The sequence below is a fragment of the Equus caballus genome, chromosome 27, assembly GCF_041296265.1.
Source record: "Equus caballus isolate H_3958 breed thoroughbred chromosome 27, TB-T2T, whole genome shotgun sequence".
In the NCBI taxonomy this organism is placed as follows: Eukaryota; Metazoa; Chordata; class Mammalia; order Perissodactyla; family Equidae; genus Equus; species Equus caballus.
In genome coordinates this window covers 20,784,980-20,807,819 of record NC_091710.1, presented here as the reverse complement: position 1 = coordinate 20,807,819, position 22,840 = coordinate 20,784,980, and the positions used below count along the sequence as shown (strand labels likewise).

Here is a 22,840-nt window from a genome sequence, read left to right as displayed (position 1 = left end):
TTACAGATGATAAGGGTCAGTAAAGTGTTGATTGAATACAGGAGCCTGCAGTTTAAAAAACAAAAACAAAAACAGGTTGGAAACCCCTGGGCTAGATGAGCTTAAATATCTTGTCTAGTTCTTAAAAAGAAAAAAATCCTTTGAAGTCTTTTTGAGTGCATTAATGCTCCCTACTTACCCCACCCACTGGGCTAATGGCCTGCATGGATTTATCACCTGCTCTGTGGAGTAGAGGTTTCACGGGGGGCTGCGATTCAGGCACCTGTGTCCATATAATGTAATTATGGAAGTCCCACTGAGTGTCCTCTGGAATCCTCGGCAGCAGTTAAATGGCGGGAACCTTGTGCTCTGACCAGGATGCTCCGTCACGTCACTCGCTTGCAGGTGCTGAGCTTCTGTCCATAACCAGACCTAGAGATTGACCTGACCATCCCCCAGTTTTTCCTCTTGGTTTGGACTCCTTGGCCTTGCCATACGTGTCCCACTTCTAGCCAGACCGTGCACAGTCCTGTCTGCGTGCCTTTGCTTGTGATGGTCCTTCCTGGAATGTCTCCTTTCAGACACTCCTGTGAGGAGCCTTCTTCTGAGCCAGGTTCCTGTCCTGCCTGTGCTTTGAATCTTTCCTTGGTCACCGCAGTTCTTTCTACTTGGGCAGCAGTCATACATCTGGCTTTTTCTGCCTGATTGTAAATATGTCATCCCATTGTACACCCATGTGTTGTAAACCACATTGGTTTAGGAAACTTAGTCAGCATTTAATGCGTGTATTATGCATTTGGTGTGTGTACCTGGTATCATTTTCCTTTGTTAAATGTAGCCTATCTTCCCATCTCTACACAGCGCCCAAGAGAAGGGTATACAGTGTAGTCTGGTCTACCTAGAAATACCCCTGGGGGCCTTTGTACCAGCATCGGGATTGCACGAGGTACAGAAGAATCCTGGCTCCCACTAGCTAAACAAGTGGTGGACGTGCCAGTGCCCCCGGATGGAACCAGCGAAGAGTGGGGACCTGATTAGAAGGGCTGCTTGCCCCCTCTCGTGTTGGCTTCTCAGGAGAGGGAGCGGCTCTGATGTGTCCCCACGTGCATCCTTGCAGGCCCCAGAGCTGCTGGAGCAGCAGAAGTACACCGTGACCGTGGACTACTGGAGCTTCGGCACCTTGGCTTTCGAATGCATCACAGGCTTCCGGCCCTTCCTCCCCAACTGGCAGCCCGTGCAGTGGTGAGTGTGAGGCCAGGGTCCAGGGCCCGGGGCGAGGAGGGCCCCCTGAAGCGAGCAGTGTGTCCATCTGTCTCTGTCATGCCGCTTCACCCGTCCCTGCCTCACTGGGCGCTCCCAGGCTGGGCCTGAGCCATCTGTGATCTGTCTCCTGGAGCGGAAGTCCTGTTAGGACCCAGCCTGTGGGCAGCCTGAGCTCCAAAAACCTAGATAAAGAGAGCAATGGTTAAGTATCCACATGGATTCTGAACCTTAACAACTTGCGCTACAATACTGTGTGTGACACCTGAGTTCAGTAGCAACATGTCGGTACTTTCATAGCCTCTTGTGCAAATGTGTGCCCTGACACTGAAAATGCTGCTTATTAGTTAACAATTAAAGGATGTGTTCACATGACAAATAATGAGAAATATTTACATGGAAATTTATTGTTGACAAATTTTATTACACCTGAATATAAATTTCATTTTCATAAATTATGTGATAATATATTATTGAGAAATTTTATTATACCTGAGAACAAACTTCTGTTTTCAAAGTATAAGAAATTGGCTGAAAATGTGAACTGAATAAATTACAAAAAAAGATTTTCTAATAAAAAAACAAAGGATACGATTAAGATTTTTAAAATTCCTCTATATTCTTTAACTTTTTTCTGATTATAAAAATGTATTCATTATACGTATATATAAAAGTTAATCATGACTGAAATGCATAATTTAAAAATTAATGTTCCCTTAAATCAGTTAGATCTCATTCAGAATTGTTCCTTGAAAGGCCACACACTAATTGAAATAATGCTACCGTTGTTCAAAAACTTTTTATTTCCAGTTTATTTTTTTGGAGCAGTTGAAAGTTTTCATGGTTCAAACTTCAGAAAGTATAAAAGGGTGTGCCGTGAAAAGTCGCCCCTAGCCGTCTCCAGCCCCCTGCATTCCTTGCACACGGACGCCCTGACACCGTTAGTTTCTGGTCTGCTTCCAAAGATGTTTTGTGCTTGTACAAGCAAATTGGCATGTACTGTTTGTTTGCTTGTTTCCGTGTTTCACCCCTTTCTGATGTCAGTGGCAGCATTATATGAACACTGTCCTGTACATGCTTTGAAAGCGTTTTTACCCTGTGAGAGTTTCCGTCACACAACCCGGAAATAACCTCTGTGAACATTTGTTTGTTTCTCTAGGCTCTTTAGTGTGTGTGTTAGACCTTAAAAAAAAATTACTTTACGTACTCTCATATAACCTGCTTTTCAAACTTACTGTTGAAAATGCTTCAGGATTTTCCATATTATTTGTAATATCTGATTGTTATTCCACTGAATGGCCATACTGCAGTTTATTTAATTTATCCCCCATTGTTGAGAGTATGGGTGGTTGATAATTTTTACTTCTGAAAATAACACCAAGAATAGCATCCTTCTAGGGAAATCCTCATAGGTCCACAATTATTTCCCTAGGGTCAATGCCTAGAAATGGAATTAACAGGTCAAAGATTGTGCACATTTTGATGTCTGTTAACTAAATGCTCAACAGGAAGGTTGTATAAATGACATTTCCACCAGGAACCCAGAAAGCTGCCTGTTTCGCCACACCATTGCCAACACTGGCTATTGTCATTTTTCTAAACACCTGTCTAGAAGTAGTAAAAACATTAACCTTTTCAAAGGACAGGTGTTTACATCATGAGAATATTTATTTGTAAGAATAAGATCTAGCCTTTGAAATCAGTTCCACAAAATGGTTTTCTGTGACGGCCGTCCAGGTCAGTCCACATTTATGGACCGGACAGTGGAAGCACAATGATGAATGAGGCGAGATCCCCGCTCGTGAAATGGCAAAGTGTGCCCTCCTGTGGTGATGTATTTTGAAACAAGCAGTGCTTGTTGACCTGCATAGGTTCTGGAATATTGAGGAATTCGCTCATTAATTTATAGTCACACCTTAAAGTGTAACCATCCTAAAAATAACTTTAGATATCTGTATGTCTATATTGTTAACTAACCAAGGAATTGCTGCATCCCTTCAGTTCAAATGTTGAGCTTTTCCATTATTTATAATGCAATGAGTTAAAATCCATTAGAACTGGGAGAACAAGTGCTATTTGAAAATACATCCCTAATGGCTCAGCATCTTCACAGTAAGTGTGCTGTCTGCAGAATCAGCTTCCTAGAATTCCCCTCATCAGCGCTAGAAGACCAGGGAACCACTTTCGCGTGGACTTCTCTCAGACCCAGTAAGGAGCTGTTGAGTGGGCTAGTTTGTGGGAAGTGCCTCTCTCGTCTGCTTTGTAAGGCCTTAGACAGCTTTTCAGAAATTTCGCTCTCATCTCAGAAGGCAGGTAAATAGCAATTTCGGGACAAATGCAACCTGAGCTTTATAGTTCTGTTATAAAGCTGCTTTGAAATACATTTTAGGACCTAAGCAATAAGCATTTTATTTATTGTGTCCTTTTATTTTTATAATTTACCATCGACGGACTAAGTTTTCATTGAAGGAGCATCCTGCTTGTGTGTGATGACAAAGTGTGGGCACACCTGACTTACGGCGATCACAGTTTCTGCCAGGGCTGTAGCCCGCAGCCTCTGCCATACTCCAGCTCTTCTGGGTGTCCTCTGTGGTCGGATAGGCCAGGTCACCCCGTGCCAATGAGAAGCATTCAGGGCTTAAGCATTTTTGATTTGAATTTCCTAGATGTTTTCGGAAAGGAAGGATTTGGACATTCAGACAGAGTAGGAAGAACACCGGACTTTGGATTTGAGTCACCAGTTCTGCTGCTCTCTAGTTGTGTGGCCTTGGGCAAATCACCTAGTCTTCGTTTCCTTACCGCTGAACAGGGGGCTACAAATAATGTCTACCACATGGGGTCATCGTGGCAAAGAAGTGCATGTTGGGTATCAGCGTACTTGGTTATCTATGAAGCATTATTCAAATTTAAGTTATTATTCTTGTCATCAAGAAGATTTGAAACCAATTGGATTTAAAATGTTTTTCCTTCAAATACTATTTTAGAGGCATCAGTAAGTTCTCTAAATTGGGAAATGTAAATATTTACCTTTAGAAGTAATATTCAGCCATATCCATTTAGAAGTGTGTGCACGTGTTGTGTATGTTTCCTCTAAATGTAATACACATGCAGTAATCTTGGTTTGGAAGTCCTAATTTTGTCCTCTATCAAAACATGGCAGTTTTGTATTAGATGAAGCAGAGAAAATGAAAAGGACAAGCCAAGGATGAGATAAGGAGTCAGCAGTCCTGTCTGCAGAACCCTGGGCCCAGGGAGGTGAATGACTACTCATCAGGCAGTACTGGCCATTCTTAAACTCTCAAAGAAGCCGTCCTAGCAGGATACAGATGCACTGACCATTATCCCAAAAGATTAAGTAGTGACCTGGGGGGCATCCTGTACAGTTGTAAAGTGATATGTTACAAAAATAAAATGGCTCTTGACTACGAGGTGACTTCAGGACTATAGTAAACCAAATCACACATTTGCAGGCATTCCAAAGTCCGGCAGAAGAGTGAGGTGGACATTGTTGTTAGTGAAGATCTGAATGGAACAGTGAAGTTTTCAAGCTCTTTACCCTACCCCAACAACCTTAACAGGTAAGGCACAGTGGCATTTCTCTTCTACAGATTTTTCTTCCTTTTTGAGAAATAGATATCTGAGGTGACATCTGATAGCTTTCAAATAAATTATCAGGATATCATCCGATGACCAAGAACTTGACATAATACATATCAATCTTAAACTTAGAATGGATCCCCACCCTTCACCCCCATCCAGAAATCATCTCTTTTCTGAATTCACATAACAATTTATCTGTGCCTCTTCTCACCATTAATAGGGTCTACCTCGTATAACATTTGAGTTTGCATAGGGTTTATCTCCTAGTTGACTGTAAGCGTTTTAAGGGTGGGGAATTATACTTTATTTCTTTTGGCACTCCCTATATAGCCTAATACTGGGTCATAGTCAACAGAGAAATCTTTGTAGTTTGAATGGCGTTACAATCTAGTGTTAGGGCCAGAACATGAGCAGTTAAATAATATCAGAATTGAGTAATAGTACAAAAGGAAGCTACAAGGCAGTTACGCAGTTGAGCAGCATAGATGGTAACTACCATGAGTATTTAGTGGATGGGGAGAGAGGTGTGTGTACTAGAGCTATGTGGAATGATTTTGGATGAGCTGGAACTTTCTGGAGGGATCCGGCTAGACATGCAGGACATGGATAGGTGAAGAGGAAGGAAGTTCAAAGGGGAAGGATTGAGGGCCGCAAAGGCACGTTTCGGCAGGCGGTGAGTAGGCGTGCTGACCTCGGAGGGGCTTTCATGGAGGGTGGTGGGAGGTGAGCTGAGAGTGCTCACAGGAGGCAGGCCGCAAGGGCCTGCAGTGCCCGGGGAAGGAATGTGAACCTGGTGAGCCACCAATGCCTTTGAGGGGGGCGACTGACAAAACAAATTCAGCCGCATGGGGTCTAGATTGTGTGTGGGGTCACCTGGAGGTGGGGCATGCCTGTAAAGTGCGTTTTAAAAAGCTTCACAGATCCTTCTCACGCAGCCAGTGGGAGGTCAGTCTCTGACCGTCTGTGGAGAAGTCCCTGACTTGAGGGGGTGTTTTAGCAGGCCAGGGAGGTGATAAGCACCTGAGTAATTAATTTGGTTGGAAATGTTCACTTTTTCTCTCAGATGAATTCATTTTCAGTAACCATTTATTGGCTGCTGTCTATGTGTGTCATGGTGACATGCTTGTGAGGTGTGCACTTTTTAGTTTACACGTTATGGCCACCTGAAAATGGCTTTGGAGGTGTGTCCCCCTACTCTGTGCCCCCTTTCTTCTCAGCATCCTGGCACAGCGACTGGAGAGGTGGCTGCAGCTAATGCTAATGTGGCACCCCAGGAGAAGGGGCACTGACCCCGAGTATGGGCCCAACGGCTGCTTCAAGGCCCTGGACGACATCCTAAACTTAAAGGTGAGCTCGCAGCCATGTTAGCCCTGAGGCACAGGTCAGCTCCCCATGGCACGTGGCAGTTCCTACGAGAAAGAAATACTCATTAAAAAGCAGGTTGTGGGCCGCCCTACCTGGGGGGAGATTCGGCTCCTGTAAGAGTATCTCTCTATGTTAAGTAAGAGGATAGGACCCTTATGCTGCTGACGTTGGTCGTAAGGTCATAGCTGTGGACGAACAGGAATATTAAAGACTTGAATGTATGAACTGTGGCACTCGGGCTGCCTTCCCCAAGCTAGGCCCTTGCTTTTTGTGGCTGGGAAATGTTAGAGTAGCAGAGGATCCAGCAAATAGATGAGCATCTGTAAAGGTGGGTTTTTTCCAGTAACATCTGGGTCGTGTTGCAGCTGGTTCACATCTTGAACATGGTCACAGGCACCATTCACACCTATCCCGTGACAGAGGACGAGAGTCTGCAAAGCTTGAAGGCCAGAATCCAGCAGGACACAGGAATCCCTGAGGAGGACCAGGAGCTGCTGCAAGAGGCAGGTCTGGCCTTGATCCCCGACAAGCCTGCCACTCAGTGTATTTCAGACGGCAAGGTGAGCCCCTGGCTTCTTGCAGAACGCCCTGTTTTTCTCTGACTTTGCCTCCAAGGAAACTCGTGCCCTCGGATTTCAGCTGTGCCTTGTCGAGCAGTCTCTTAATCAGTGCAGATAGCTGCCTGTTTTTCTAAGTTGGAATGCGACACCCCCTGAGCCCCTAATAGGAGACAAGAATCCCCCTTGATCCCTCCTTGACACTTGACCCTCTCCTTCCAGCCCACTTAGAGTGCCTTTCTTTTGCCTTTGTTGCCAAAGCGATGCTTTATTCTTCTGAGTCAACCAACACTATTTATGATGTACCTCTCGTGTACAGAATGTGCTGACAACCGCAGCAATGCTAGACCCCATGGTCCCCACCCAAAGAGAGCCAATAAAGTTAACGTATGAGAAGCAGTCACTGGATGGGGAAGAAGCTCATGAACGTGTTATGTGCACAGTAAACACAACCAGAGAATAAAATAGAATGTAATAGTTGTGAATAAGGTGCGTGTTCAGATAATGGGTGTAAAAGAAACAGGAAAAGGAAGTGGAGGCCAGAGTCCTTCAGAAAGGCTTCATGGACACTTAGTATTGGCTGGCCGAAGATGATGCTGTTGGTGAACAGTGGGAGGCACTCTGAAATCTCTTCGTTATTACTTGGAAAAAGGAGAGCTTGGATTCACAAGGTCTCGTTTTGTTCTTGTCCCTTTGCAGCTAAATGAGGGCCGCACACTGGACATGGATCTCGTTTTTCTTTTTGACAACAGTAAAATCGCCTATGAGACTCAGATCTCCCCACGGCCCCAACCTGAAAGTGTCAGCTGTATCCGTAAGAACATCATTGTTTTTTTCAAAAATAATCGCTTATAATGCTTGGGACAGGGCAGGAAGGAGAGACATGGACCAGGGGAAGGGTCCACACCGAGGAGATGAGCTTGCCTGGGCCTGGGGCAGCCTTCCTTATGTGGGACGTGTGAGGAGTAGCCCAGCTGAAAAAGAGCGCGGCAGGCTTCAGTGAACCTCCACCTCAGAGAGAGGACTTCAAAGAGAGGACAGAGAGTCCTGCCTGCAAGCCACTGGACTTGAAGCAGATGGCTGCTTTATTTATTTTTTAATTTTATTTATGTTTTAATAATTATTACATGCGTGTGATACAAAAAAATCAAAAGGGACAGAGGAATTTACAGTGAAAAATAAGCCACCCTCTCTCCTCTAATGCCCAGCCTCTTCCAGGAAAACCACTGCGATGAAATTCTTGGGTTTACCTTCCAGGGGTATTCTGTGTACTTCTAAATTATATGTACCCATATATATAACCTTCATGCCTTTCAGGGGTAGTCTATGCATTTATAAATCCTATATGTGTGTGTACATGTTCTTTATATTATATATATATATATAATTGTATATAGTCTATACAATATATATTCTCTCTATATATTCTTATGTTCTAAAATATATATTTTTTCTTCTTTTTCTCCCCAAAGAAGTGGTAGCATACAATACCTACTGTTCTGTACCTGCCTTTTTCACTTAATATATTTGGCAGATGTTTCCCCTGTTGGTACATATAGGGCTGCCTATGTTTTAATGCCTGTGTAGTCTTCCATTCTGTGAAAGTTAGATGGACATTTTAATGCATCTCCCACTCCTGTTCACACACACACACACACACACACACACACACACACAGAATTAAACAGATTGAGGGTCCAAAGTCTTAGAGATCTCTGGGCTTACTGCTTATTTAATCATTTTCCAGTACTGCTGGCTGAAGCTGCATTTTTAGAAAATTTCCTGTGACCTTAAATGTTGTGACCCTAAGAGTTTCTATTGAAAATGTATGTGCCTGTGTACATGTGAATGTCTCCACGTGGTTCACAAAGCGTTCCTGCAAATCAAATCAAGAGCTATTTACTGACTGGTATATGCCTGTGCTGTCATGGGACACAAAAAAATGTATGAGACAGTAACAGGCATAACAGTCAAAAACAGTCATGTAACAAGATAGTAGTTTACATCACTTTTAAAAATGTGAAAGTGCCAGTGATGTGTCAAGGCACAGTGTGGCTCATTGTCGGAGAGTCATTGTCTGACAGTGCGCATGTCTCTGTTGCAGTGCAAGAGCCCAAGAGGAGCCTGTCTTTCTTCCAGCTGAGGAAGGTGTGGGGCCAGGTCTGGCACAGCATCCAGACCCTGAAGGAGGACTGTAGCCGGCTGCAGCAGGGCCAGCGAGCTGCCATGTATGGGGCCAGGCGGGTTTGGACTCAACTCATTTACAGTTGCTGCGTGGCTGCTGCCGTGGGGAGGCGGTGGAGGCAGGGCGGGGAGCAACTGTCAGGAGAGACAGGAGGAGACGCTGGTTTGGGTGGGCGGGAAGTGGCCTCTGGGCTGGATCGAGGGAGGCCCTTTTAGACCTGGCAGGGTGAGTGAGGTTAGCACTTGGAGCAGAGTATAGACTGAGGGCTGCGCAGACTGAACTGAGGGCAGAATTTAGAACATGGGTTAGCGAAACTGCCCGGATGGTCATGCTGGGGACTGCCTTTTTCCCCAGGCTGTGACTAATTTAGGTTACTGGCTGTCTGTGTAGTGCTCTGCCTAATTCCAGTTTTGGTGCGGAAACTCATGTGTTGCTAAGGGCTAGGAAATGGTCTTTATGGTTGTAAGTGACTGCTATAATAATAATAATTACAGCAGGGATCTGCTTTAGTATCTGAGGTGGTTTTGTTATGGTACAGGAAATGGTATTTGGATCCCAAAGATGCCCTAAGGTTCCGTTTCTTGTGGTCCCTGCAGGATGAATCTCCTCCGGAATAACAGCTGCCTCTCCAAGATGAAGAATTCCATGGCTTCCATGTCTCAGCAGCTCAAGGCCAAGTTGGACTTCTTCAAAACCAGCATCCAGATTGACCTGGAGAAGTACAGTGAGCAGACTGAGTTTGGGATCAGTGAGTGTGCTCTTTGCAATGACTTTGGAGAGACCATTCCTTTCTTGTTTTTCTTCCTGAGGTTTCTTTTGTCCTCTTATGATTGAGTTGCTTGTTTCTGCTTTGGTTTTGTGTTTTCATTTTTTCCCTGCATTTTTTTTCCAGCATCAGATAAACTGCTGCTGGCCTGGAGGGAGATGGAGCAGGCCGTGGAGCTCTGTGGGCGGGTAGGAGAATCATCTGAGGTTTATCTCCCTCCTGAGGGGGATGAGGGTTTTTACCACCATTTTCCACTTTCTCATTGAACACTAGGGCGATCTTGTTCGTCAGAAACTAAGCTTTCCTCACCATGCTCTGTGACCTTAACTAGTACTTGCTGGAAAGAGGCTGGGAGAGCAGCCAGTGAAGGGGGCCCCCCTGTGGCAGATGCAGGAGCTACACAGATGGACAGAGCTGGTCCAGATTTGAATAAGGGGCAAAGGTGTCCCTAGGGGGAAGCCTAGACCTCTCCCATTAGAAAGGGCCTTGGGTGAATGATCAGCACTCCATCTTGTCACAGGTTTTTGCCTAATTTTGTTGGGACACTAAATCTGAGTGAGTCTCGGGACAGTGTAAATCAGATGCCACTGAACAATGCTCATTACGAGGCACGGAAGTAAGTGTGACCTAGTGAACCTCACACAAATTGAAGACCTTGGCCTCTGAGGTTTTGTCCCAGACTTTTCCACCATTTTCCCCTGTGAACGTGGGCAGGGATCTTCACCTCTGTGTTTCAATGCCTGTTTCTATAAATTGGTACTGATATGCCTGCTTAAAGATGGGTGTTCTATAGACAATACCTTATTTAACCATAGAGATGGGTGGGGGCTGCACCCCACCTTGGCACTCATATACGAAACTCATGAAAGAAAGGAGTCCAGGCCTCCCCACATGGGACGGTGTGGGATGGATACATTAAGAGAAGAGAAGGAATGTGCCTTGGGCATCTTTGGTATGCCAGGCACCATGCCAGATGATTTACATATTTTATCTTATCTAACCCCTAAAACAACCCTATTAGAAGCCTGTTTTATGGTGGAGGAATCTGCAACTCAGAGGTTAAGGAACTTGCCCAGGGGTCACACAGCTAGAAGGCGGTAGACCTGAGATCCAAGCCTGGGTCATTCTGCTTCCAAAGTCCTTGTTCCCTCTAGACAGTCAGTTGAGAATCTTCAGTGACTTGGGAGGGTTTTTCCTGAAGATTTTGCATCTCAGCATGCTCTTATTATGTCAGTTGACATTAGCACAGCTTTTTCATCAGGAGAATGAGGTGAGACATCTGGTGGAGCGGATGATGGCGCTGCAGACCGACATTGTGGACTTGCAGAGGAGCCCAATGGGCCGGAAGCAGGGGGGGACGCTGGACGACCTGTGAGTACCACCCGGGCAGGGAACCATGCGCCGCACACAACACACGCAGATGCCTCAACTGGGGTTTCCATATGTGTGTTGGGGTCATCTGAGTGTTCGCATGTGGGTATTATGGACTCTCTGTGAGGCCGTTCTCCTGTAGAGCATGCTCCCCCAGTGAATCATCTCGGCATGTTCCTGAGATGAGCAAGGGCAGACCACCATCACTCTGAGCCTTAGTTTCCACATCTATTAAGTGTGAGAAAAACTGTCAGACCTCATCAAGTTATGAGGATCAGTTCAGATAATGCACAGAGCAGTAGTTCATAAACTCTAAAGGCTGTAATGCAAGGAGCCTTGACCCGCATCAGAAGTCCCCCTGGGTCCAGCGCCCCCTGGATGTGGCTCAAAGAGCAGAAGGTAGAACAAAGTGACCTAGTGAGTCTTAGAAGTTCATCTGAGTCTTTATCCGGAACTTGGCCTTGGCTCGGGCAGGGGGTGCGCTGCCCAGGCAGAGCAGTCGCACCTGAAGGCAGTTGTAGGCGGCCCCAGGGTGCAGGGGGGAGGGAAGCTGGCAAGCCACATCAGCCTCTCAAGAGCTGTCTCATTTGGGCTCTGGTGTCCTCTGATGCTTTTACTAAGATTTTAGGATGAGAAGGCTGAATATCAGAAATCTGATTATTTGTATTCTATGTTTTCTCGAGTTATTTAACACTTTATTCTCCTCCAGTTTCCAAATGAAAGTCACTTCTGAAAATGTCAGTCAGCCTCACTATGTTAAGGAGAAAAGGGGTAGGAGTTTGCATCTGCCCTTGGGCTTGAGTTGCCAAGGAGAGCATGTTCTCCAGGCTCAGGTCCAGTGATGGCGCCTGAATCACTGTTGCGGAAGACAAGAGGGCGAGGCTGGGGAATTCCACACGGGGAATGGAGACTCCTTTCCTTAAGATTCTCTCTCATTAAACCTTGGGGACATTTGAGTTTTGATAATGAGGGGGTGATCATTCCCTCATTATAGATATCACTATCATATCCCTAGGAATAATAATTTTCTCCTATCAAGACCTGTTGCCAGTCTTGCTTCTAGAAATCAGTGATTCTGTTGGCGGGGATTAGCTAACCAATGCTTCAGATGTGCTTATTTGACCTCAGACGGACACAGAGCTGCTTCTTTGTGTGTTTCAGAGAAGAGCAGGCGAGGGAGCTTTACAGGAGACTAAGGGAAAAGCCGAGAGGTAAGGGGACTTTGACGTCTCCTCCGGTTCATCGTCAGCTCGGGGATGAGGCGTGGAGCCCTCTGGCAGCCACTTGGAGGAACCGTGCAACTCCTTTCCCTTTCCAGACCAGCGGACTGACGGGGACAGTCAGGAAATGGTACGGCTGCTACTTCAGGCAATCCAAGGCTTCGAGAAGAAAGTGCGAGTGATTTACACGCAGCTCAGGTATAAGCCCCGGCTGTCCTACTCGAGGGTGGGACGTGGAGCGGCAGCTGCTGGTGTGGCTGTTTCTTCACTCCACACCGACTTGTTTAACACCTGGAGAAACTGTCCATGGCTGCTTATTGGATTCCTGACTGCCAGGGATTATGTTCTCCCGCTCCCCAACCCGAATGCCACTGGTGTTTGTCGTGTTCATGCTTTGCAGTAAAACTGTGGTTTGCAAGCAGAAGGCTCTGGAATTGTTGCCCAAGGTGGAAGAGGTGGTGAGTTTGATGAATGAGGATGAGAAGACTGTGGTTCGGCTTCAGGAGAAGCGGCAGAAGGAGCTCTGGAATCTCCTGAAGATCGCTTGTGTGAGTGAGCCCTGTAGCCAGGCCCGCAGCCCTCGGCCGGCCAGCCGCTCTGTGCCCCTCTGCGCTGCTGCCACCGCGCCGCCAGGGAGGCCGCAGAGCCCCGACAGACCCCTCAGCTGCTGCTGCCCATCCTCCCTTGTCTTCTCCGTGACTTAGCCTGAGCAGGCACGGGCAGAGATGGGCCTGTACCAGCTGTTCTCATTTGTGCGTGTGTGCCTTTCCTGTGGCTCCTGTAATTCACCGCCACCAAGTTCCTCCCTCACAGCCCTGGAGTCCGGAAGCCTGAAATCAAGGTGTTGATGGGGCTGGGCTCCCTCTGAAGGCTCCAGGCCTCTGCCGGCTTCTGGCGGCTCCAGGCGTTCCTTGGCTCGTGGCAGCATCACTCCAACCTCTGCCTCTGCCTTCACATGGCCTCTCTGTGTCTCTCTTCTGGGTGTCTCTTATACAAACAGTTGTCATTGGATTTAGGTCCCCCTGAAGCATCCAGGACGATCTCATCTCAGGGTCCTTAACTACATCTGCAAAGACCCTTTGTCCAAATAAGGTCGCATTCCCAGGTTCCTGGAGTTAGGACATGGACAGGTCTTTCTGGGGTCCTCCATGCAGCCCCCTACAGTGCATGTGAGCATGACCCGCTTGATCCTCGTGTGTGTCTGTGCTGCTTAGTATGGTACCCGCGCTGTCTGTGCCCCCATCTTCATGCTGCTGTGAGTCCACTAAATGCTGCTCAGAGAGAAACTGTGACATAGAAAGGAGAGACCGGAACAGACAAAGAAGGGCCAGGTGAAAGCCAGGGAAGCCAGAGCTGATGGGACAGTGACCCCACTGTGAAGGCTGCAGAGAGGTTAAAGGGGATGAAAAGAGTGATTTAGTCATCCATAGCCTTTAAGAGCCAAGAGGAAAATGGGAAGAGAGTTGCTCAAGGTGGAAACAGGATACAAGGATGGCAGTTTTTTACAATCATGGAGACTGGAGCAATTTGTAGGCCCAGCAGAAGGAGACAGGGTCCCGGGGGATGCAGATGTCAGAGAGGTAGGGGACAGTGGAGTCTCCAGTCCTGAGGACAGTGGAGCGGGGAGAGGTCAGAATCAGGAGCGTAAGTGGAAGGGGTGGCCTTGGAAGGCATGCGTGGCATCTCATCCTGTAAGTAAGGAGGAAAAGAGAAAAGGAGAGAGACAAGGCAAAGAAGGAGGAGAGAGTTGAGGTGTTCACAGGTGATGGCCGGATCTGCCATCTGCGTCCATTCGATGTTTGAGTGCTGAGTATGTGCCCAGAAGGGTGCTGAAAACTGGAGATAGAGAAGGAAAAAAGCTAGGGCGCTTGACCCAGGCAGCGTATAACCCGGCGAGGGGCACAGACAGAGAAGTGAGTGAGGACAGCTTAGGGCAGGAAGTGCTGTGCAGCGTCTGTGGTAAGCAGAAGCCGTAGCAGGAAGACAGGGGAGCGACGCCAGCTTCAGTCTCAGGGGAGGGAACCACAGGAAACGTCTGCAGCAGGCAGTGCTCAGCTGAAGACTGAGTAGCAGTTAGGTGGGTGGGCAGGTGGAGATGAGGACCCTGGGGGACAGAGACATTGCTCTTTCAGAGGCCTGCAGGCCTGAGAGTGTGGTGTGTTTTGGGTGGGATGGCAGGTTGGTGTGGTGTGGGGGAAGGATTCACTGGGGGGGAAATTGGGGAGGTGGCAAGGGCTCGCTTATGCGGGCTACATTTTATTTTAAAGGCATAAAGGAAACACTGCAGGGTTTGTTTCTTCCTTTCATTGTGAAGGAAGTTAAGTATGGAATGGTGTGACATTGGGCTTTAGAGAAGTCGCTCCAGTGGCAATTGGAGGACCGACCTGAGACTTGGGCAGACCTCACCCTTGGGAGTGAGGGGCTGCTTGGTGGGGGCTGGAGTTGAGTAACCCCTGTGGTGCTCAGGACAGGATGGTGGAAGGGTGAGGGAGCCAAACAGCACAGGAGTGATCCCCTGCCACACTCGTGGGCCCAGGCAGAAGTAGAGGAGATGGAATCCCGGGTCTTTCCGTGGGTGACCATCAGGGAAGACGCAGCAGAAGGACAAAGAACAGAACAGGGCAAAATTGGGTGCTTGAGTGGCTGGTTGAAGTTGGACCTGGATGTTCAGCTGGAAGGGAATATGTGGAGACAGGGTGGGTCCCACAGCTTGAGAGGCTGAGAGGGTTTGAAGAGCCGCAGATTGCAGTGGGGGCGAGGAGCTGGGTCAGTGAGAAGCGGGTCAGGCCAACAGATGCCAGTGTGGCTGGGGACGCGGGGAGGGAGAGGTGGCTTGAGGTGCTGAGAAGGTTGACAACAGGTCATGTCTGTGAGTTGCAGGTGTGAGGAGGTGCAGGTAGCTGGAGCAGGGGCATCGCTTTAACATCTTGGCTTTGAGGTGGAGTGGCTGGAGCAGCCCAGGAGTCAGAATAGCTTGGTTTTCTTCTCAGCTGTCCCACAGATGGTGCATTCACAGGAAGTTATAACCTTTTTGTGTGTCTCAGTCTTCTACTTGGAAAAGAATAAAAACATCTCCCTTTTAATTTCCTTTTAAGAGTTCGTTAAACAAACTAATGAAATAAAGCCTACAAATATAGGCACTCAAATCTCCCTATATTTAGAATCTTTTATCAAAAAATATACCTATAGATACAGAAACATTTTCTAAACTAAAATGCAGCTATCAGCTGTTCTCACAGATGGGGATGTTGACTGACATTTTCTAGGAACAGTGTGTGTCTTGTGGCCAGTTGTCTCGAGAAAAACCACGGTGTCAAGGGGAAATTGGAATCATCCCTTTGCTCCTATATTTGACTCCCATGTTGACTTTCTCTTTGGTTTTGTCCTTTAGAGCAAGGTCCGTGGTCCTGTCAGTGGAAGCCCAGATAGCATGAATGCTTCTCGCCTTAGTCACTCAGGTCAGCTGGTGTCGCAGCCTTCCACCACCCCTGACAGCCTACCTGAATCAGCCAAGAAAAGGTACGTCATCATCCGTGCTGCCAAGTGTAATATTCAAGGGCACGTTAGGAGATCGTGGGGGTGGAAATATATGTTTATCATTGGTAAACACACCGTTCCATCTGTCTTATGATTTTGTGCATATTTTTCTTTGTGTTTGTTACATATGCGAGGTACTTTGGGGACGAATGTGATATTTTGCTCTCATAGTCCCTTCTAAGTTGCTAACTAAAGTTTCCTTATCAGAGGGTTGAATCACTGATTGCTTACTGAGAATATTGAAAGTGCTGGTCAGTCACATGCTGTCATGTAGTCCATCCGTCATTATCTGTTCTTCCAACCAGACTCCCTGCGGGCCGTGCCCTGTTCGTCACCCCTGAGTCATCCTGCCTCCTCCCTCTCACCCACCCCACTTTGAGTTACCAAGTTACCAGTTTCCTTCCATTGTCTCTCGTCACCTCCTGTTCATCCCTTCCTTTCCCTCCTGCCGCCTGGAGAGGTGGTGAGCAGGACACTCCAGTCCTTTGTGACAAGGCTTCTTGCTTCCCTGCTTCCTGTCTGGTACTGCCTCTAAGCCCTCTCTGGTCAGAGACTCTTCACAAAGTACCATTTTGATCAAGTTATTCTTTGGTCACTTACTCGTAGTGGCCTCTCGCTCCCTGGAGAGGCAAGCCTGAGCCGTTCAGCCATTCACAGCCGCCTCAGAGCTGCTCTCCAGGCGGAGCCACTGCTCCTGTTCACACTCCTTGCTGTAGCCCAGCGGCGCTTAAAGCAGCATCAGCATCATCTGGGTACTGGTTAGAAGTGCAGATTCTGAATTAGAAGCTCGGGGTGGGGCACAGCAGTCCGTGTTTGACAAGCCTTGGCGGACTCTGATGCATGCTGAAGTTTGAGACCCATGGCTCTGGCCCATGCCCTCCCTGGAGGCACGTCCACTTCCCTCAGCTTCCCACCTCCTCCCAAACCCTGCCCACGCACGCACACAGGCATCGCTCTCTTCTTGGCCTGCCTGTGGGGTTTTGTGTCTAGTTCAGTCCCTCACCCATTTATTCAGCACCTTCTCAGGCCCTAGGCACTGCAGATGGTTAAAATTGGTTCCTGTAGGCAAATCTGTAGACATAGAAAATAGATTAGTGATTGCCTAGGACAGGTGGGGAGAGGGGATGGGAAGTGACTGACAGTGGGTTCGGAATTTCCTCTTGGGTGATGAAAATGTTTTAAAACTAGATTATTCTGATGGTTGCACAACTCTGTAAACATACTAGAACTATTGAACTGTATACTTTAAATGGCTGAACTTTGTAGTTTGTAAATTATATCTCAATAAAGGTGTTTTTAAAAATCCTGTTCCTGTCCTTGGGGAGTTTGTGGCCTCTACTATGTTGGTACGTAATCATACGTGGCCTTGGACTCTTAGTTTTCTCCCCAGCCTATTGTGAGCTCCTTGAGGACAGTCCCTGGGTCCCCTCCTCTCACGCTGCCTCTGGAGCTGGCGCTGAGCCTCTCACCTAGTTTGGAGCCCTGTAGCTAAGCACAAACGTGCTGTGTGTGCCTTCCCTCAGAGAGCCGCACTGTGCAGGGTGAGGGGAGCCCAGGGCGCTGTCCTCCTGGATTTGCTGTGTTCCCTCCAGTGATGTCCTCAAAGCTCTAGAAACGTCGTCCCGGGAGCACAGGCTGCTGTTTGTCTCTCCACGTCATAGAGCTGAGGGCCTGTTGTTGAGGGACACACGCGTCTCTTATCATAGAAGAGGGAGCAGATTAAATGAGATTAGTTCCCAGAGCTCGCTTCCCACAGATTTCCAGGGTTTTCAAGGAGCTGTGGAAACCTGGTGAAATTGCTTTGTCTATATATATTTCTTCTGTTTGAAAAATTGGAAAACAGGTGATTTGGGAGCCAACTTTAGGTTTGGCAGTTTGGAGGGAATTAAATTCAGCTGTCTGGTTAAGTCAACGAGAGCGCTTCTTCTTCCTTTTCTGTTAACCGCGGATCTGTTTGCTTGTTCTTACGGTGAACAGTAATGCTTGTGGCATCTGAAAGTGTTTAACCAGATGAATGAACTCACTAGTCAGTGACGTGATGTTTTAAGACACTCAGCAGCAAAATAATTATTTAATTTTTAAAATCTCGTCAAAAGCTCTTTAACAGATTTTTAAACATTGGTGTTATCTCCAAGAAAATAATATTGACCACTTTCTAATAATGTGATCGTTTTCTTTAGTGAAGAACTGGTGGCCGAAGCACATAGTCTCTGCACTCAGCTGGAAAATGCAATACAAGACACCATGAAAGATCAGGACCAGAGTTTGAGGGTAATGGCCCGAGGGCATCCCAGCTGTTCCACGTCCTTCCTTTCTACAGCAAACGAGACACGGAAAATGGAAAGGCAATCCAGCGTTTCCTCCATCGCAGTACATGACTATGATTTTCTAGTACATGTTTATCTTTATTTACCATCACAATAATGCTGACAGTTATTGAACGGGTGTAGGTGCTTCATGTGCGTCAGCTCATTCAATCCTGACAGCACTTAATCCTTATGAGGAAGGTGCTCTCGTTCCAAGAAGGCCTTTTCCTCCTGTAGCTTCTGCTCTGTTGCTGAGCATCTGTGTGTGGGGAGCTGTGCCGGACTCGGGGAAAAGCAAGAACCTGGCACAGCCCCACTTCTCAGGGATGCGGAGCTTAGCAGTAGGTAGTACTAGTTACATGGAAGCTGACCTAAAAAAAAAACTAGTCAAGATACAAGTATATTAAGACAAAGCTTAAACTGTTGATCAGATCCTAAGTCGTTCCCTCAGATCTTTAAATGGCCTTTTCCAGCCAATACAGTTACCTGCCCTGCCAGCCTCCCCCTGACTTCTTGGTTTTTGGAGGACGCAGAGAGGAGACCACTACTTATCCTTACCTCCTGTTTGGTCATGTGTCCTTCTCCAGTTTGGGGGCTTCCTGTACCTTTTGTTGCTGCTCTTCCTCCTGGCACTGGATATTTTGATCCTTTCACACTTATTTGCACTTCTGCCAGAGGAAAAGAAAGTCTTATGAGGCCATTCCATCTGCTGAGGTTGGAAATGGATGGCTGAGATGAGCTCTTGGTACCAGCTGCCCACAGTGAGTACAAATAAGTGCTGTGAGCCACAAGTAATACTGAAATTGCCTTTCCAGTTTCCATAGTTATGGAATCTCAGGGATTTCAAGCCTGTCCAAAGAAAAGCCCCTCTACAGTTTCGAATATGTAGCTTTAGCTCAAGGGTACCCTCCAATAACAAGACTCTTATTAATGGCAGGATTTAAATTTCCTTCTAAGTCATGGGGTTGCCTCCTGAAGAAGAAAAACAACCTGAAGTGTATTGCTGGCCACTGTGTTTCTAACACGCCTGTTGACTTTCAGTCTCTAGACTGGAGCTGGTTACAGACGGAGGACAACGAGCAGCATAGCCTGGAGCAGGCCTCGTGACTGGACGGGTGGCCTCGACCACCTGGTGGGGCTGCCCGGCCTGAGGCCCTCCCGCAGCGGATGGTGTCCCAGCAGTCTTCGGCATAGGTGGAGATCTTCTCACTGCCCCAGCAGTTGTGACATTCGCTGTGGACATCCAAGGGTGTGGCCTTCCATGGACACTGCCAGCAACTTGTCTGTACACTGGAAGTCCTCCATCACAGAGGCCCAGCCAATGCTGGTGCCAGGCACAAGCATTTAGGGAGGCCAAGCCACAGCAGCTACTTCCTCTGCTCTGAAAGAAGTGCTCCAAGTACGATCGCCCCGCAGACCACTGGACAAATGTGGAACACGACTCTTTCAGGGCAAAGTATGAACAGCACTTGGTACCAGCCTGTCCTCTCCTGCCGGCTCCTGATCTCCAGAGGTCCTGATCCACCTGTCCTCACAGCTAGTGTTTCCCCTGGATTCGGCTTCTCTTAAGCAGACTTTTGAATCATAGACTTGGCCCAGCCTTGTCCTCTCTCTTCTTCTTTTCATTTCACTGCTGCTGAAATTTCCCTTTTACCTACAACTTGGGTGGTTGTCGTCCCTCCTGTAAGGTTGTAGATGAATGATGAGCTCCCCTTGTCTGCAGTCCTTTCGGCCACAGACTGACTCACTGGAGCCAGGATCGAAGAGCAGCTCCCTTCCTTTGGGTCCCACAGATGACCTGGGAGTGAGTTGCCATGGAGAAGAAAGAAAGAATGGGATATCTGTCAACCGCTAGCCTGCTGACCGCTCTGCCCACACCTCGTGTGCCCACTCAGATGCGTGTGTGTGGCAGGGGGACGAGGGAATTCCTGCCTCTCCTGTCATCTAGCAGTATTATTAAACTGATTTATTTAAAAAACAGTTTCTATATTTTGTAACATGACTCAACACTTATACTGGGTTCCACAGTCTATTTTTATAAGATCTGTGGTTGGGATTTATGAACTCAGAATCCAACTTAATGGAAAATTTTATGAGATTAAATAGTGCCATAGCACTAGCACTGCCTCTTTGACATTTCACAAAACTTCTCCTGCATATAAACAGGAGAGCCGAGTGTTCAGGCCATCATAATAGGTGAGTTTGGTTGGAGAAGAAAGTCGGGATAGAAGACTTTGACAAAGTAGCTTCCGTGGAGACAGTTCAGAGGGTTCCACGGTCAAGTAAGTTTGAGAAATGCTTCGTGCTTTCATTGCTTCTTGGAGATTCACAGTGTACACTGGAGTATTAAAGTATCCAAAGTCCTGTGATAATAAACCGGCTTAACTTTGCGTAAATTCACTGGTTACCAAACTCATTTGACAATAGAACCTTTTTTTTTTCCTGTGTGAGTGTATCATTTATTAACATTTGAAAGAACTGGAGTTTGATGAAGCATGATTTTGGAAACACTGGTGAGGAACATAGTGGGAAATAAGACCAGAAAGCAAGGCTGGGAAGGGGTCGGATTGCAGAGGGAATGAATGCTGGGCTAAGGGTCTTGGGCTTATAGGCAGATGGGAGTCACTGAAGAATTTTGAGCAGGGAAATGACATCACCAATTAATGGTTTAAAAGATTACTATAACTGCAATATGCTAATTAGTTGAAAAAGTGAAAACTCTGGAGGCAGGACTTTTGTGTCCAAAAAAATGAAGTAGATGTACTTTCTCCTATTTTTCCCACCAAGCACAGCTAAAAATCCTTGGGCATTATTTATAAACAAATAAGACTCTGAAAGGCAGAGAGAGATGAAGGCAAACCCGCTAGGGTCCTTGGAGCTGAGGAATGACGGCGGTGAGTTCCCTGGGTTTTCCTTTTGTCTCATATGTTCCTGACTAGATGCTGGAGAAGCCAACCAATGGGCACAAACACAAAAGCCTGCACTCTAGATCTCTTTAGATTCTTAGGACCGTGACAAATTACCACAAACTATAAGGCTTAAAACAACACAAATTTATTTTCTCGGTCCTGGAGGCCAGAAGTCTGAAGTCAAGGTGCTGGCGGAACCGCTTCCTCCAAAGGCTCTGGGGAGATTCTGTGCCCTGCCTCTTTCAGCTTCTGGTGAGTCCAGGTGATCCTTGACCTGTGGCTGCCTCTCTGCCTCTTGTGTCCATACTGCCACCTCTTCTTCTCCCTGTCAAATGTCTCCTGTGTGCCTCTTAAAGGAACCCTTGTGATTGAATTTAGGGCTGATCTTGATAATCCAGGATAAGCTCCTCTTCTCAAGATCGTTAACTTACTCACGTTTTGCCATATAGGTCACTATTTACACATTCTGGGAATTAGGATGTGGACATTTCTTCTTGGGGGGCCAGCATTGAACCCACTTCAGTTTACCATCTAGCGCCCCAAAATTCATGTTCATCCCACATACAAAATACATTCACCCCATCTCAACATCCCCAGATGCCTCAACCCATTACACAATAAACTCTCATACCAAAATCTGAATAATATCAGCTCAAAAGTCCTGAAACTCATCATCTACATCAGGTTTGGGTGAGACTCTGGGCATGATCCATCCTGGGACAAAATTTCTCCATCTGTGGACTTGTGAAACTAGAAAACAAGTTATCTGCTTCTAAAATGCAATGGTGAATAGGCATATGATAGACATTCCCATTTCAAAAGGTAGAAATTGGAAGGAAGAGAGAAGTCACCAGTCCCACGCAAGTTTGAAATCCAGCAGGGCAAATTCCATTAGGTTTCAAGTCGCGAGGGTAATTCTCTGTCTTTTGAGGCTCTGCCAGCTGGGCCCAAGGCAGCTCCATAGCCCTCTGAGTTTTTGTTCACAGTGACTCCATAGGTCCCGCCTCTGCACCCGCTGCCTGTGTTACCTGCTTCTCCAGACTCTGCTTCTGAACCCGTGGCTCTGCCCTCGGAATCATCCTTCCTTTTTTCCTGAAGGCTAGCACGTGTTTACAACTGAGTGACTCTATCAACCATTTTCTGCCTGTAGAGTTTTGAAAGTCCAACAGATTTATCTCGTTTCCTCCTCTCCTCGTCCTTTTCAGTTCAAGCTGGTGTCTGCTGATATAACATTCTCAAAAATCTTGTGGGTCTTCTTTGTATGTGTTGGGAGTCCACACCATTAGATAAGATTCACAGATCTTTCTTGGATAACCCCATCTCTGTTCCTGGCTTCTGAGATGATTGAGTGAGTGTTTGAGTCACACACATAATCTCTTCAGCAAAGGGTTGTCCAGCTACACCCTTGGGCCTCTCTCTAGAGCATGCTTTCCCAACAGTGAATTTCTTAATTTTAGCATTCTGTGCAATCTGGATAGGCTGTGAACCTCCCAAGTCATCAATTGCTGGGGGGTTTTTTTGCGTAACAGTTCTTTCTTCAATTTATCTTTTTTCTCTTGCATTTTACTATAAGCAGCATGGAGAAATCAGGCTGCACCTTCAACATTTTGCTTGGAAATCTCCACAGCTAAATACCCAGGTTCATTGCTTACAAATTCTACTTTCCACCTAATGGTATAACACAAATCAGGCAGGTAACATTCATATTTCTACCAACGTTCTGTTCATGATGGCATATGTATTCTCTAAGATGATAGAGGTTTTTTCTACCATGCTTCTCGCTTT

General features: G+C 46.9%; 1 protein-coding gene across 13 annotated transcripts in view; it reads left to right on the top strand.

Moving 5' to 3' along the window:
• IKBKB (inhibitor of nuclear factor kappa B kinase subunit beta) overlaps positions 1-20,542 on the top strand; it is a 49,337-nt gene extending 28,795 nt beyond the window's left edge. For 5 of the 13 annotated variants that reach the window (XM_070253368.1, XM_023630672.2, XM_070253365.1 and 2 more), the window contains 15 exons: positions 1,097-1,221; positions 4,710-4,817; positions 6,057-6,186; positions 6,570-6,764; positions 7,461-7,575; positions 8,866-8,989; positions 9,543-9,694; positions 9,839-9,900; positions 10,974-11,083; positions 12,245-12,294; positions 12,402-12,501; positions 12,704-12,851; positions 15,695-15,822; positions 18,021-18,111; positions 19,188-20,542. In XM_070253368.1, the coding sequence (XP_070109469.1) occupies positions 1,097-1,221; positions 4,710-4,817; positions 6,057-6,186; positions 6,570-6,764; positions 7,461-7,575; positions 8,866-8,989; positions 9,543-9,694; positions 9,839-9,900; positions 10,974-11,083; positions 12,245-12,294; positions 12,402-12,501; positions 12,704-12,851; positions 15,695-15,822; positions 18,021-18,111; positions 19,188-19,253 (1,704 nt within the window). In that variant the 3' untranslated portion in view covers positions 19,254-20,542. Of the gene's footprint in view, positions 1-1,096; positions 1,222-4,709; positions 4,818-6,056; positions 6,187-6,569; positions 6,765-7,460; positions 7,576-8,865; positions 8,990-9,542; positions 9,695-9,838; positions 9,901-10,946; positions 11,084-12,244; positions 12,295-12,401; positions 12,502-12,703; positions 12,852-15,694; positions 15,823-18,020; positions 18,112-19,187 lie in introns of all 13 variants that reach the window. The other 8 variants (XM_023630673.2, XM_023630669.2, XM_023630670.2 and 5 more) reach the window with 2 other exon arrangements.
• Positions 20,543-22,840: the final 2,298 nt, after the last annotated feature.